The sequence below is a fragment of the Poecilia reticulata genome, linkage group LG14 (genome assembly GCF_000633615.1).
Source record: "Poecilia reticulata strain Guanapo linkage group LG14, Guppy_female_1.0+MT, whole genome shotgun sequence".
Lineage (NCBI taxonomy): Eukaryota > Metazoa > Chordata > Actinopteri > Cyprinodontiformes > Poeciliidae > Poecilia > Poecilia reticulata.
Genome location: NC_024344.1, coordinates 23,381,157 through 23,395,517, shown reverse-complemented (window position 1 = coordinate 23,395,517; position 14,361 = coordinate 23,381,157). Strand labels below are relative to the sequence as shown.

Sequence of the window (14,361 nt, the reverse complement as noted above, 5' to 3'; positions counted from 1 at the left end):
CACACACACACACACACACACACACACACACACACACACACACACACACACACACACACACACACACACACACACATATGTATTCAAAAAGAAGATCGAGGAGAAAGACCTGCTGCACGACACACAGTACAACCGTGTGGAAAAACAATCGGCTGCAGAGTTTTTAACACATTCTCCTGAACTGCATCCAGATGCAGAAACACAGGAGTGAAACCAGAAAACAGAAGAGTCTATGCAAGGTTAATGTCGCCGAGAGCATCTGAAGTCAATTTGAAGTCGAGAGTTGAGACAGCTCAGCAGTGGATCAAAGCCAAAACAAGATGGCATCTTTGTTTTCACCTTGGTTCTGTTGCCCAACCTCAAGGATTCTGCAACATGACTGCGTCTTCCCTGTTGACAGAAGCAGTAATCAAGTGTTTCAAAATGATTAGTTATCTTCAAAATCTTGAAGAAAATAAAAAAAGAGTGGTGCCCTGTTCATTATTGATGAGACTCTCACTAGGAGGTGCAGTGCAGCAAATAAAGGCTCTACACAGGACATCATGGAAATGATCTCTATGATTTATCCCACAATCATCCACAACCGTTTCAAGCTTTAAAAATTACATAACCACACAAAAATAGATAAGGAGCTAAAGGATACACATTCTGGAAAGTGTGCAAAAAAGTAAACAATGAAGCTGTCCGCCTGCTTGTTATGTGTCCCTTTGTTTTATAGCATCAGTAGCTGTTTGATTCCTGCTTTATTTTACAAAAGTACAAAGAAAATGATCAAATCTGGGATCTGATACTTACAACAAACTGACATAAATAAAGCAAAAAACTAAACTAAGGTAAGTTAAAGTAAGCTGAGCTAAAGTATCCGAAAATAATAAGCTGATAAAAACTAAACCCCCTTTCCCTTAGCACAACCCTATAAGCTAAAATAAGCTTATCTATGGAAAGATTAAACTAAGATAAAATAACCTAAGCTAAAATATCCCAATAAAAAATAAGCTAAAGTAAGGCAAAACTAAACTAAGATAAGCTAAATTATGCTAAACTAAAATATCCTAACGTAACATAAACTAAGAAAAACTAAAGTATCATAAAATAAAATAAGCTAAAGCAAAACTAAACTAAGGTAAGCTAAAATAAGCTAAGAAAAAAAAATTATAAAGATAAGCCAAAGTAATCTACTGTAAAATGAAATGAGCTAAGGCAAAATCTAAACTTAAATAAGCTAAAATAAGCAAAGCTAAGGCAAAACTTAACTAAAATCGGACAAAATAAGCTAAACTAAGTTAATACCATATTAGGCTGCACAGTGGTGCATAGCTGAAAACATATCGTTGGTCATTTACATGCTCTCTCCTTAAGCATGAATAGGTTTTCTCATGGTACTCCAGCTTCCTCCTACAGTCTAAAAACACAACAATTATGACTGGTCACTAAATCAATTGTAGGAGTGATCAGTTACCAGTATTAAGATATTTTTCAGTAACTGGAAACACAGACAAATATCAACACAGGTAGAGTTGACAAAAAATGCTAATTATGTTTCAATTATATCTATATTGCAAAGGTAACCAAGTCTAAATTAATATTCTGTAAGTTTATAATCGGCATTCCTCAGGGTTAAATAAAAAATGTGGACACCAAAGGCAGACAGGAGATGACTTCAACCAGAGCAGCTTATTTTAAATGCTGTTGACAAAGAGGCAGAACACCACAGGACAGTAAGCACAGGCAGCGGGCTCATGCTTTTTACCCTTCGCCTCTCTAATTCTTTCTGGAGCGTCTCTGCTCTCGATTTTTCGAGCAGCAGACTCTGCTCAAGCTGACGAATGTGGGCATGTTCCAATTTCGTCTGAGTCTACGGAAAAACACAAAGACACAGACAGAAAAAGGAAAGAGAAAAGGAAAGGCTGAAAGGGAAAAAAAGACGAATGCAGATCAGAGAGGAATAACTCAACGGAGTGGCAACAGACGATCAGAGTGAAGCTGAAGATTCGGTCGAGGTCGGATTTGATCAAGTCAGCATTTTGCTGATTCCATTCTGTTTTATAGGCGATTAATACAAAAGACATGCCAGTCCTTTAACGATTCAATGTTTGAAGATTTCATTGACAAAGTACAATGAAATATGAATTGAAGGCTTCAGTGATGTGAGAACTTTGCCATTAATATTTGACAGTATTTGAGAATCTATGAAATGCAGTCAGTTAAGTCAATTCTTAACCGAGCCACGGAAAAACTGCGAGAAACGCCTCGAGAAGGAAAACTGACAAATGTTTTGGGTTGCCATGTCCTGGATGTACTGGATCTACACCAACATGAATGATGTCCTGTTGGTTTCTTCTGAACATCTTAATAATTATTCAAAAAAATAAAAGAGTTAGTCGGCAACGATCTTTAATTAACTAACCTTTAAACTCCCTGCAGGAAAACAAACTCAGACAAGCAAAAGCAAAATTGTATTAATTTGAATGTATGTGTGGTTGAATTGTAAAGTGGTTGAGACGACATTTGTTGGGAATTGGAGCTGTATAAATAAACTGAATTGAAAACTGAACTGACTTAAAGATGTCAGTTGTAAATCTAGTGGCTTTTTGGAGCACAACGGCTCGGCCAACGTGTTTTTTTTTTTTTTATTATTTAGAAAAAAGCTGCAATAAAAACAAATTCAAGTTTTAACAGTTTTCATGGAATAATTGCATTGAACTTCCACAACATTGACAGCGAAACTACAAGTAACATATATTTCATAAAAAAATGTTTATCTTTAGTTCAAAATGTTTAATGTTCATTCCTTTTAAGAAAACCTTAAAAAAAAGAAATACAAAAATGTACACTCTTTAATAATATTTATTTTTGTGGATATAAAAAAATGGTCAAAAGGTTATGTAATATCAGTGTCTATAAGTGAGCCTTATTTAGTTTGAAGGAAAAAATGGCTCTTTGGTTGCAGAAATCTGATCTGGAGCATTTTTCTGTCTAAGACTCATAACTGAACTAATCTGGCCCTCATGAAACCTCTGATAGTGGTTCTGAAATACCATGTTCATCTTGTCCACAGACTACACTGAGTGTTAGCGAGTTGGACAGGTATTTTATGCTGATAATTACCTCCAGGTCTCCTTTGGTGATGGACTCTTCTTCCACTCTGAACTGGAGGTCCTCCACTTTCCTGTAAACATTTAAACATGTTGATTATTACGAGGGAAGCCAAGAACAAAGTTTAGTCAAATGACTTGGAGCAATCATGCAAACCGACAGAAAACCAATTTACCCGCTCACTGGGAATTTATTTGAGTAACTTCTCTGGCTTAAGATAAAAAGAACATTTTGACCTAGTAATCAAAAAAAGCACAGTTTATGATCATTGTTTTTATTCTAAAAACAAAGGACTATTAAAGGTGACCTATGATGCTTTTTGGACAGGTTAGGATATGTCCATGGGCCATACATGTAAATTTAATTTATTGCACAAAATCATCCTTAGATAATCAGATTTCAGTCTGCTCAGTTCTGATTATTTTGAGCTTTCAGAATGAGCTTTAAATCCAAAGAAGCTGCTGCTGGTCGCGCCCCCCAACTCAACATTTACGTTTACATGTAAAACTGGCTGCAAACAGATGTGCAATTTTACACCCATACATCTTTGAAAAGCAGAAGTGAAGCCTCCTGCGTAATCAACAAGAATGTAGCAAGTGCTTTCTGGATGGTAAGTCAACAACAAAACACTTGTCTTTTTCATCAGCCATTGTACAGCGCACACAGCAGTAAAACCAGCTGACTAAACGTGATAGAGTTGCTAGGTAACGGGCTGGGTTTCGCTGGGGTTGCCAAGTGAAGGGCAGTGCGAGTTGATTTGTTACGTTAAACTCCAAAGGCTTTTGAAACAGCTCATTTTCCAGACACCAAGAAACATTAACTTATTGCCAAAAAACACTTGAGTGGTTCTTTGGATTATCAGAAGACTATCATGGCCTGTTTTGTCAAAAAAGGCCAGATTTTGTGGATCATAATTGATTTCTAAAAGCAATAAAAGGGGTAAAGAATCCAAGGGGCTGAATACTTTTTACAGGTACTGTATGTTTCCAATCCAAAATGATTTACAGACAACATTCAACTAAATATTGCATGTTTTGTTGACAGCTGTGGTCACAAAGAGACAAGTGAGTGGCATCACCTCTTCTCCTCTTCGAGCTGATTGGCCAGTTCCAGCTTGTCTTTCTGTGTGCTGGCCAACATGGTCTGGACCTGCTGGAGGGCGCTCTCGTTCTCCGTCAAGTACTGAGAACACAGAAGAAGACGACTGATTCTGGTTTGTTGCGTTAAATGCACCGGATGCCCAGAATCTCTCTGTACCTGCACATGCTGAGCCTTGAGGACGCTCAGCTCCTTCTCCACCTCGCAGATGTGGCTGGTTGCCTTGGCAACCTCGGCGCGCTCCAGGTCCCTCTCGGCCAGCAGCTGCTCGATGTGCTGTTGCTTCTCCTTCAGAGCCTCCTGGAGCGCCGTGGTGCCCGAGATCTTCCGGGCGTAGCGCGACGACGTTTCCGTCAGCTTAAAGCGAGAAGGAAGATGAAGCATTAAGAGACGAGTGCTGAATCAGCTGCCTGGACGTCTGTTGCCAACCCGCTGCGTACCATGTTACCCTAAATATCACAGTATTGTGACAGAGACTTAGGACGAAAATTAAACACAGCAAAAACACAGAATATTACCAAGTATTTTTGGTCAAGTTTTGAGTGCAAATATCTTAATTCTTAAATTTTAATTATTTCAAGTGTACCACACAAGAGTGTATTAGGGCTATTGTAGCTAGAAACATTTAAAAAGGAGTAGATTTGCGTGAAAAAAAACCCCTTAAATTTCTGAGTTGGAAAAGTCGAGCATTTGGAAGGAAATAGACTTCCTGGATTGATCTCAGGATTTTTCTAAAACAAACAGGCAAATTTGGATTTTTCTCAAAAATTGACTCCTTTTTTCTATCTATCTATTGTAGAGTACACTTAAAATAACACAAAATTAACTTACAAGTAACTTTTCAGCAAGATATAGGAGCTTCTTATAATTCTGGAATATTGAATAGAAAGTACTAGTTCCTCTGGAAGATTATCTCATAAAATAGGAAACATCTTATTAAAAATGAAATAATCTGTCAGTGGAACTATTACTTAAATAAAGCTCCCAAAAATATCCCTATGAATGAGGAGTCGGATCAAAACATCCTCATCATCGTCTTCTTCTTCTTAAAAAGTCCAGGAATTATTTAAGTATGATATCTCTCGACAAAAGTGACAACAAATTGTCTCAGAGATCACATTAACATTTTGGAAATCAGGATTTCATCTATACGTTTACAGCCAGCATCTCTCTTCAATAAAAACTTTTCAAAACTAGAAAACGTATTATTTTTATTATTCTTGAGCATACTACATAAACAAAAGCTCCAAAATAGCATTTAAACCACTTACAAATATGTCACCCTGCAACATGTTGTTTGTCCACTAGAGGGACCTCTTTTCATAGATTTCCTGGAAGGTTTTATTAAGACTGTTTATTTTTAACCAGAATTAACCAGAGAAATAAAAATTTTGCTTCAGCAGCCAAATGAGAGAACAAAAAATAAAAATATTTTTGGAGATACTCCTTTTCTTGCAAAAACAGAATATACATTTAACGTAAATTTCTACCAACACACTAGCTATGCAGATACTAGAAAATCCTCTGCTCTTTAGCACTCGGCTAAATGAAAGTGACGGGGCAAATATTTTTGAATATCTGGTGCCCAGTCAGGGTGATCCACCAGATAATTCACAGAGCTTGCTTTCAGTGCTGTCTGACGCCGCTGCCAACAATTAAGGAAAGTAGAGGGGAGTGCTCTCTGTCCAAGTGTTGGCTTGTAACCAGAAGCTAGAAATCAATGTGAGATACTCTGATGCCCCGTCTACTTCAGTCTGCTGCCAGGGACCACTCTGAGTCTTAGACTTAAAGATACAGTACGTCTGAAATGGGATGAAGCTCTCTGTTAGGCTGCGGCTAAAACCGTTCCTTAACTTCTTTTAATTTGCAGAATGTTAAAACCAGCCTGGTTAACCATGTTTACTTGCTATCTCTGAATTCTAGTTTAGATGGGAAGTGTTTAACATTTCTTGTTAAACACTTAACAAGAAATGATCAATAATAAACCAAAAAATTAGATATTGCTGAGTCACTGATTTTCTGCCTTTTCTGGGCAGAAGGAAAGAGGGACCATATCATCACTCTTTTCAACACAAATAAGCATTTAAGCCTCATATAAACAGGAAATTACAGAAAACTATAAGCAGTGTGGGAAAGAAGTAATACAATCCTGAATGACAGAAATGTCAGGAAGCCACATGTTTATATTATTGGGTATTTTTTACAGTGCTTTATATTGTAGATATACAGTTTATAGAGCAGAAAGTAAGTAATGGAAATGAATTCTAGTTTGGATTTCTCCACTCTATTGAATTCACAAAAGAAAAAAAAACTGGGTGAAAGTAGAGAAAAATGTCTATGTATAACATCCATATTTAGAGATGAAACTATGAGTAGAACACAGTTTAAATCCAATTTCATGACAAACCTTGTGATAAACCTGTCAATGGAGTTTTACTTACCCAACAACCACTAGATAGGCAACCCTGTAGTGAGTTATGCTCCAACTCTAGATACGTTCACACGGTAAGTCTTGATGATCAACTTCTGATATTTTGCTGAAATCTGATTTTTTTGTGTGTGTAATGGTTCATACTGCTAATTAAATGTAAAAGTGTCTGAAAACAGACTTCTGTTTGAACAGCTTACGACCCCAAAGCGACCTGTATGTCCAGAATAATATCGACGTCTCACAGCGGTGCACTCTCAAAGTTGTGCTCAGTATCTTCAGAGGTTTTTGCATCGTTTCAGAAATTGGTTCAGGTTTATGACACACATCAATGATGTAAAAGACGGATAAAATGCGTTCAGACTGAAGACGCTCTGAAAACAATCAGACACACATGCAGTTTAGTACTACGTATCGATGTGGCATACATCAGATTTTTTTGCTATGAAATGATCCGAATTGAGCCGTGCAGACTGTGATGAAGAAGTTGCGTTTGTCTGCTGACTGAACGGAGCCAAAAACATTCAAAGGCATGTTTGCTGCTTTTGACCTCCAGACATGGCTACGTTTTAAGGATTCCAGAAGTTTAAGTAAGTGATGTAAGATCTGTAGGGGGAAGCCTGGCTTGGTTTTTATGAAAGTACAACTGACCAAGACGTGAGCGATGAGATCTGCTCCACAAGAGAGCAAACAAACACACACACACACACCACTGACTGCCAACCAGATCCTTTAAACTGCTCGTCACACTCATGCTGAAACAGCCCGTCTGCTATCAGCGTGAGCCTGGAGCGCACTGCAGCCGTCTTACCAGTCCAGCTCGGCTCGGGCGTCCACCCACAGAGGAGGCCACCGAGCTGACTGAACTGATGGAGGAGCTGCTGGGGCTGTGGGCCAGGGAGGAGACCCCCATGGCCACCCGCTTGCTCTTCTTGGCCTTGGCCGGGCTGGTGGAGGGAAAGCCGATGCGGATCACCTTGTGGATCGGAGCAAACAGGCCAAACTTTGGAAGGCACTGGAAGTATCTGGAAAAAGGGAGGAAAATGGGATGCTTGGTACTTTGATTACCATGGAGACAATTGGGAAAAATTAAAGTATTATACAAGTTTGTGCTTCATATTGAAATGCTTGAGTTTAAGCAATTTAATAATTCAACCTCTTAAAAGAGGTGCTTTTTGAATCACTTTCCTTCACATTTTTCTCTTGAACTGCAAGAGGAACACTGGAGTTGTAAACACAGTTCTTATTAGTGTGACTTTTCTCCAAAACAGCACAAGAAGAAATGCATTTTGTGTCAAGAATGGGCTTATTTCATGGGGATTGGAAAAAAGCTGTCCTTATAGATTTTGATCTAGGAAGAAGCTACAGTCCATTGTGACACATTTGTTTGTTGACTTTCTTTCCTGTTTAGCTATGAAACAACTTGATGCAGCAGTGACATGCTTCCTGGCTTATTTAGTGTACAAACTGACAGCTTTAAGCATGACTTCTCTATGGTGGTTGACAGGTGCAAACACAATGCAAATGTCAAATTCACTTCAAATGATGAATAACAAATGCCAAAGAAAAATGCTGCAACTGCAGAAAAACAAACAAAAGGGAAAATTATGCAAACAGCAAAAAAAATAGCAGCAAGTATAAAAAACTGCAAACTCGCGCCACAAAATGGAAATCCTCCACAACATTAGGGGGAGTTTACCCCCTAGCGATAAACATGGGGGTCCATTTCACAATGAGACCCCCCTAGTAATAAAACTAGGGGGTCAACTAGTTGATCATATGGACCGGACGCTGAGTAAAGACAGGATTTCCAGAAGAAAGATGGAAAAAGGAAGACAATTGTATGTTATACTTGTGTTTACAAGTTTACATTATTTTTTCAAGCAGTGTCTTTTACAATATTATAGAAGAGCAGAAAGTTGGTAATATGTCCTACTCCAGACTCCCACAGTGGCCTGATGCACTTATGAGTTTGCAACATTTTACATTTGCAGTTGTTTTTGCTATTTGTAACATGTTTTCTTTTTGCTTCTATTGTCTATAATTGCATTTGCATTGTTTTACTGTTGTATTTGTTTTTGTGTGTGTGTTTGTGTTGTGGAGTATTTGTAGTGCATTTAACAATTTTTTTCTGCATGTTTGCACTACAGACATGCAGCACAAGAAGAAAAGGGTTTTGCCCAAAAGGCAGTTTGGCATAAAATCAAACCAAAATGGTCTTCTATCATCTCTAAGTTTCTGTTTAAAAGTAACACATTCCAATTACTTCTGCCATTATCTCTTACATAGAAAGTACTCCTGGTTCAGTACTTGTGTGTTTTTCTGTTTGTGTGTCGGTTCTGGAAGATGGCCGCTTGCACTGAGGTTCTGGTTCTGCTGTGGGTTTCCTTTTGTTAAAGTAGCAAAAGTGTAACAATTTAATAAAAATGTAAAACTAATAATCAGATGGTTCATATAACTGGCATTTAATAAATAATTGTCTTTATAATTGCATGAATACATTAATAACATTCTCAAAAACATAAGCCTGATAAATGGAGCAAATCTGATCTGGGGTCAGTTGCAGTCATTTTCAAGGACTGTTTGGTGGAAGTCATGCATCTGAACACATGGATCCACATCCTTCCCCTTGATTTCCTTTTAGGGGAAACACAGCAGAGGAATTTCAGGAGCTTTGAGTTTACGGTGAGTGTGTAAACGTGAGAGCGCACCTTGTACCAGCGACTGCACCATCGTTCTTCCCCAGGGGCTCATCCAGTTCCACCCCGCACCATTCACCCTTGGCGAAGTCCGTTTCCCCCATGTAACGTATTACTCCCATCTTAGAGCCTCCCACCTGAAAACAAAGATGGCTGTCAGACTGATAAAATCAACATGGAGTCAATGAATGTTTACGCTGACTTGGAGATTATTGACAGAGCGATGTCGTACCATGGAGGTGGGATATCAGGCGTCACTTCTAATTTTAAACATAGTACAGAGACAGTTATTTATAAAATGGAGGCATTCCATTTCACCATGAGACAAACTTTAAAACGTTTTCACTGACAAAAAGCTTAAGCACTTGAAGGAAATCTTCGAGTGCTTAAGAAAGATGGAAAAAGAAGAAGGAAATATTCAGATTTCCTTCGAATGTCTTCTTTAGTTTTCATTAGGGCTACAGCATTTCAGAAAAAAAGTTAAAGCTAAAGCACTAATCAAGTTCTTCTAACACTAACACACTACACAAACATGGTATTTAGAAGAAGCTAATGCTAAAGTGCTAGCTTCAAAACCAAATACATCAGTCTTTGAGAGAGTACAACGCTCTAGCACCTATTTAATTTTTACATTATAATTTACATAACGCCCTTAGATATTGTATTTATGTTTCTTGTCTGTGCTTGACTTTGTTCCTGTATGTTTAATACTTGAAATAAAGTTATTGAAAAAAAAAAGAGAGGGAATGTGAGGAGAGGACATGGAACTGCTGCATACACAGTCTTAGCTAAAGCGCCAAGCTAAAAATTAGCTTTGCTTCACATTAGTGGATTAGTGGAAGTTTGTCCACTGCTGGTATTTGTGATACTATTACTGAAAATTGCAATGCATACTGCAAAAGATCCACATTTCTCTGACTCATTTCTTTGCTAAGCATTATACATTGTCCCCTCCACACACTGGGAGTTTCAGTATCTCAAGAATTAAAAATACACATAAGGTGAGGAATGTTTAAAGTTACAGTGCATCCAAATGTCTTAGTGTATTATCAGTACGCAGAGCGTTCATGCATGACAAATGAAACACGGTACCATGTTGCATCCATTGGTAAGGCCATTCCCATTAATCTGTAAGTAGGTCTCGATAACGTCGCACTCCACATCATTTTGCGGAAAACAGAAGGATGATTCATGCAGGTTTGTAGAAAAAGAACTGCAGCAGAGGTATTCTTTTATTGCTCCCAACAACCGCTTTCAGATGTGGCCAATAAAGTGATGAAGAGCGGTCACAAAAGGAGCGTTTTGCACTGCTGAACAATGGACCCATTCACAAACTGATGCTTTTCTGCTAACTCACATGCTGCTGTGGAGCCTGTTGAGTGAAACTACTGAAGTGAAAAGAAGAAGCTTAGAGAAGAAAATAATAAAAATATGAAAACTTCAACTTTTAGCCTTTATAGTGTCACTCATCTGTTTCATCTCCTTTAACCCATTTATTCAGGGAAACGGTATTCCAACAAGGCAACTGCAGCTTTTAGAAATTTATGGGGAAAAAAAAAAAAAAAAAAAATCACCAGTCACTAATAATTCATCCGCAACTTCACATCACTGGGTGAAAATAATGGTTTCCTGTTGGGAGGACAGTCTAAGCTGCACACACTGCAGCTGCTGAATGTCTCACACACATGGAGAGCACATGCATGACACACATGAAAACACTCCTGACATCCCATTTCCTCAGGAAGTGACTTCAGGAAAGCAGGATCTTCCAGCTAAATGAAGGTTTTTTTTTTCTAGAAGCATCCTGCTACGACACTACGTTTCAAACGTTAAATTAATATTTAAAGATTAAAAAAGAAGCTAACTTAGAAGTAACTTTTCAGACAGATATAGAATCTTATTTCAAGTCAATGCTCGTACTAGATTTCTGGCAGATTATTTCGCTTATTTCAAGAAATTTTTTTCTGTAAGTGAAATAATCTGATTATTTACCTCTACAAACATCTTAAAAATCAGCCCTTCCAGTTTTCCACAGAAATTCACATAAAATCAACAGATCCACGCATTTGTTCTCGCTAATACACAGTTGTGAGTTTACAGTAAATGTTCCTCAAAAATGGTGAAAAACATTTGTCGCCGAGTTTAGTGACTTTTCAGATGCCTATACTGACTTTTTTTCAAAGAGAGTTGCTGTGAGCCCCTCCCACCTGCGAGAAACATACAGGGTCTGTCTGGTCATGCAGCAAACCCAGTCTGGTGTATTCTCATCTTATAAAACCTGACAATGTCAGTTATTAAAAAAAAAAAAAAATTGATGTTAGCTATATTGGAATCGGCAGGTCAGGCTTTTTAAACATCAGTGATCGGGCAGAAAATATATATCCCTAATAAACTGTTAAAATGTTATTAATTTAGAAGAAAATGTTAAGATTAATTAATAGCAAATAAAGCTGACATATATAAAAAGAGAAAGCAGTGAATTTGGGGATGCTATCAGGCACCGTTGTCCTTCTGTGACTCCACAGAGACGTGCGATGTCACAAGACGTTAGGCGGAGACTGTCTGTCAGCGTGGCCGGCAGACGTCTCAGCGAATCAGGCTTAAAACGTCACCAGGGCGTCGTCTGCAGAGAGAAAACTACTCCTGCCTTTCACAACGTTTAATCCGCAACATGTATAATTATTCTGTTACCAAAAACGCTTGAATTTGACAAAATTATCAGAAAGGTTCTCAGTCAGCGCTGATGAAGTCTTCATGGTGTCCCCTCTGCTGCCACCGTTTTAGAATTTGACACCAACTACAGAGAAACAACCACCCGCTTTGTGTCCACAGCGTGTAATCTGAGTTTGTGCTAATTTCACAAAATATCAGAGGCCGAGACGACTGGATAGCAGCGCATCCGTGCCACGGCAGCCAGATGGATTTCACTGGCAGAGGCTTAGGAAATAGATGGATTCACTGATCAATGTGTCAGCAGCGGACGCTCCTCTCCTTAAGTGCTGAAAGTAATCCAGAGTGATTTATAATATTGAGCGGCGTGGAGGTGCTAGTCATCCCCCTCACCCATCAGTAAATGGAAAGCAAAGGGAGCCGGGGTCAAATTTATCAGAGGGGGAACTCTGTGTACGCTAGTAGCCGTCCAACGTCACTAATAACTGTTGGAGAGGGTTAGAAGACGACGTTAAGGGCTCTTCTACTGTTTCTCTTCTGCTCAGGCTCTTTTTCTGCAGCTGAAATGTGGTGAAAATTTGACATACAGGTTCAAATATATTCATACATCCCATAATGTATGTATTGCTAAAGGACTTGCTAATGTCCTTTAGAAAGTCACACACAAACATTCATTTCTGTTACCAGTAAGAAGCTTCTGGTGCAAGTCTGGTGGATATTCAACCCCTCTACTGCGCGAGTTTGTTTAGATTGTTTGGAACTAAACTTTAACTGGATATAGAGTTATTTTCCAGCAATATTGACCAGTAGAAAGTGTTTTACACTTAAGGCATGTTCACCCAGTTTCACCCAGAAATGTGCACATTTATACCCCGATTCACAGATCAGTAGGTAAACTGTCCTTAAGAGCCTTGCCAAGGGGCCCATTGACACGACTGAAGGAGCTGAACATACAGCCAGAGTCGCCCTAGATGTTTCTACACATTTTCATGTCAAAACTCCCAACTTTTCCAGACTCATGATTTATGGATGGATGGACAAATGAAAGTATCAATCAATAGATTGTTAAGACCCAGGGGTGTCCAAACTGCGGCTCGTGGGCTATTTGTGGCCCCTGGACTGATTTTGCTTGGCACCCAATTGATACAAAATGTGGCCCGTCACCACAGGTGGCTGATGCAGATGCGGACTTTATATTTTTAATTAGGGGAAATTTTTTACTGATAAATTAAAATCTTGTTATGCCTTGTTTACTGTTCAGCAGAAAGAAAACAAATCCTTGTAGTTTTGATACTTTTCTGCCTTCTGAACTGACAAATTTAATTTAATTTGGCCAACAAGACAACAAATATGACCCCCTCTCCCCATTTAGAATTTGAATATTTGCCTGCCTTTTCCAGTCACATCCATCCAATCTACAACTAGTGATTTACTCACCAGAACTCGATCTCCAACTCTCAGGTCTTTATCTCCACCTTTCTTAACCGAGCCGCTGTCCGACATGTTGGAGCCCGACTCATTTCCTGTTTTCACGGCGCTGTTGAGGAGCCCTTCTCTGAGCGGCACCACCACCCTCTGGCCAGCAGGGGCGCCACTGCCGCCTTGTTGAGTCTGATTCTGGGCCGAGTCGGTGGAGTGGCTGTCGCTCCCCTCTCCGACCGGCTGTCGGGTGAGCTTGGAGGGCCGTGTGAAGATGCCCTGGAGGGGCTGGCACTCGAAGTAGCGCACGCCGCCCACCGACCCGTCGTTCTTGCCAACTAGGTCGTTCAGTATGACTCCGGCCCACTGTCCGGGGGCAAACTGGGTCTCCCCAAGGTAGGAGATGACTCCGGGTTTGACGCCGTTGACCCACACCTGTTCGCCAACAGTGTAGTCTCCTACAACATCATCGCCTTCCTCTGAGATTTTAGCTGGAGTGGCAGCCTTCGGTGGAGTGCCTAAAAAACAAAGACATCACATTTCATCTGTGAATTTTGGCTGTTTCTTGCATTGTTCTACTAAATTACCTCCTCCCACTTAACCATGGCATTCCTGCAGGGGGAAAAAAAATGCCTATGCGGCAAGATTCAGAAGGCAGATTAGACGATACTCTAATTCTTTGTGAAAAGTGGGTCAGTGACACGGTATCAGTGACATGCCGGTGATTAACCCTGCCATGCTGCCTGGGATGTTGCCTGTTTGACACATAGACGAGCTGCATCTCAGCAGTCTGCAAGGCTACCATTAGCATGCGGTCTAGTGCGCAGCACTGCCTGTCTAGTGTGTGTTCAGCAGTAGTGGTTGGTGCCAGTCTACTTTCTATAGCACCAAGAAGCCAGAGGGTTTTGGGCCTAAAATTGTTGTGCTTTATGTAGCTTATGCCTTAGTTGC

At 39.5% G+C, this 14,361-nt stretch overlaps 1 protein-coding gene across 3 annotated transcripts in view; it reads right to left on the bottom strand.

The window, feature by feature from the left end:
- The window catches only part of clip2 (CAP-GLY domain containing linker protein 2), a 33,209-nt gene that overhangs the window by 9,612 nt on the left and 9,236 nt on the right, over positions 1–14,361 (bottom strand). Inside the window, exons 3-9 of one of the 3 annotated variants that reach the window (XM_008428492.2) lie at positions 13,429–13,928; positions 9,334–9,458; positions 7,434–7,647; positions 4,354–4,551; positions 4,175–4,278; positions 3,109–3,169; positions 1,751–1,855 (exon numbers count right to left, since the gene is read on the bottom strand). In XM_008428492.2, coding sequence (XP_008426714.1) covers positions 1,751–1,855; positions 3,109–3,169; positions 4,175–4,278; positions 4,354–4,551; positions 7,434–7,647; positions 9,334–9,458; positions 13,429–13,928 — 1,307 coding nt within the window. Of the gene's footprint in view, positions 1–339; positions 391–1,750; positions 1,856–3,108; positions 3,170–4,174; positions 4,279–4,353; positions 4,552–7,433; positions 7,648–9,333; positions 9,459–13,428; positions 13,929–14,361 lie in introns of all 3 variants that reach the window. The other 2 variants (XM_008428493.2, XM_008428495.2) reach the window with 2 other exon arrangements.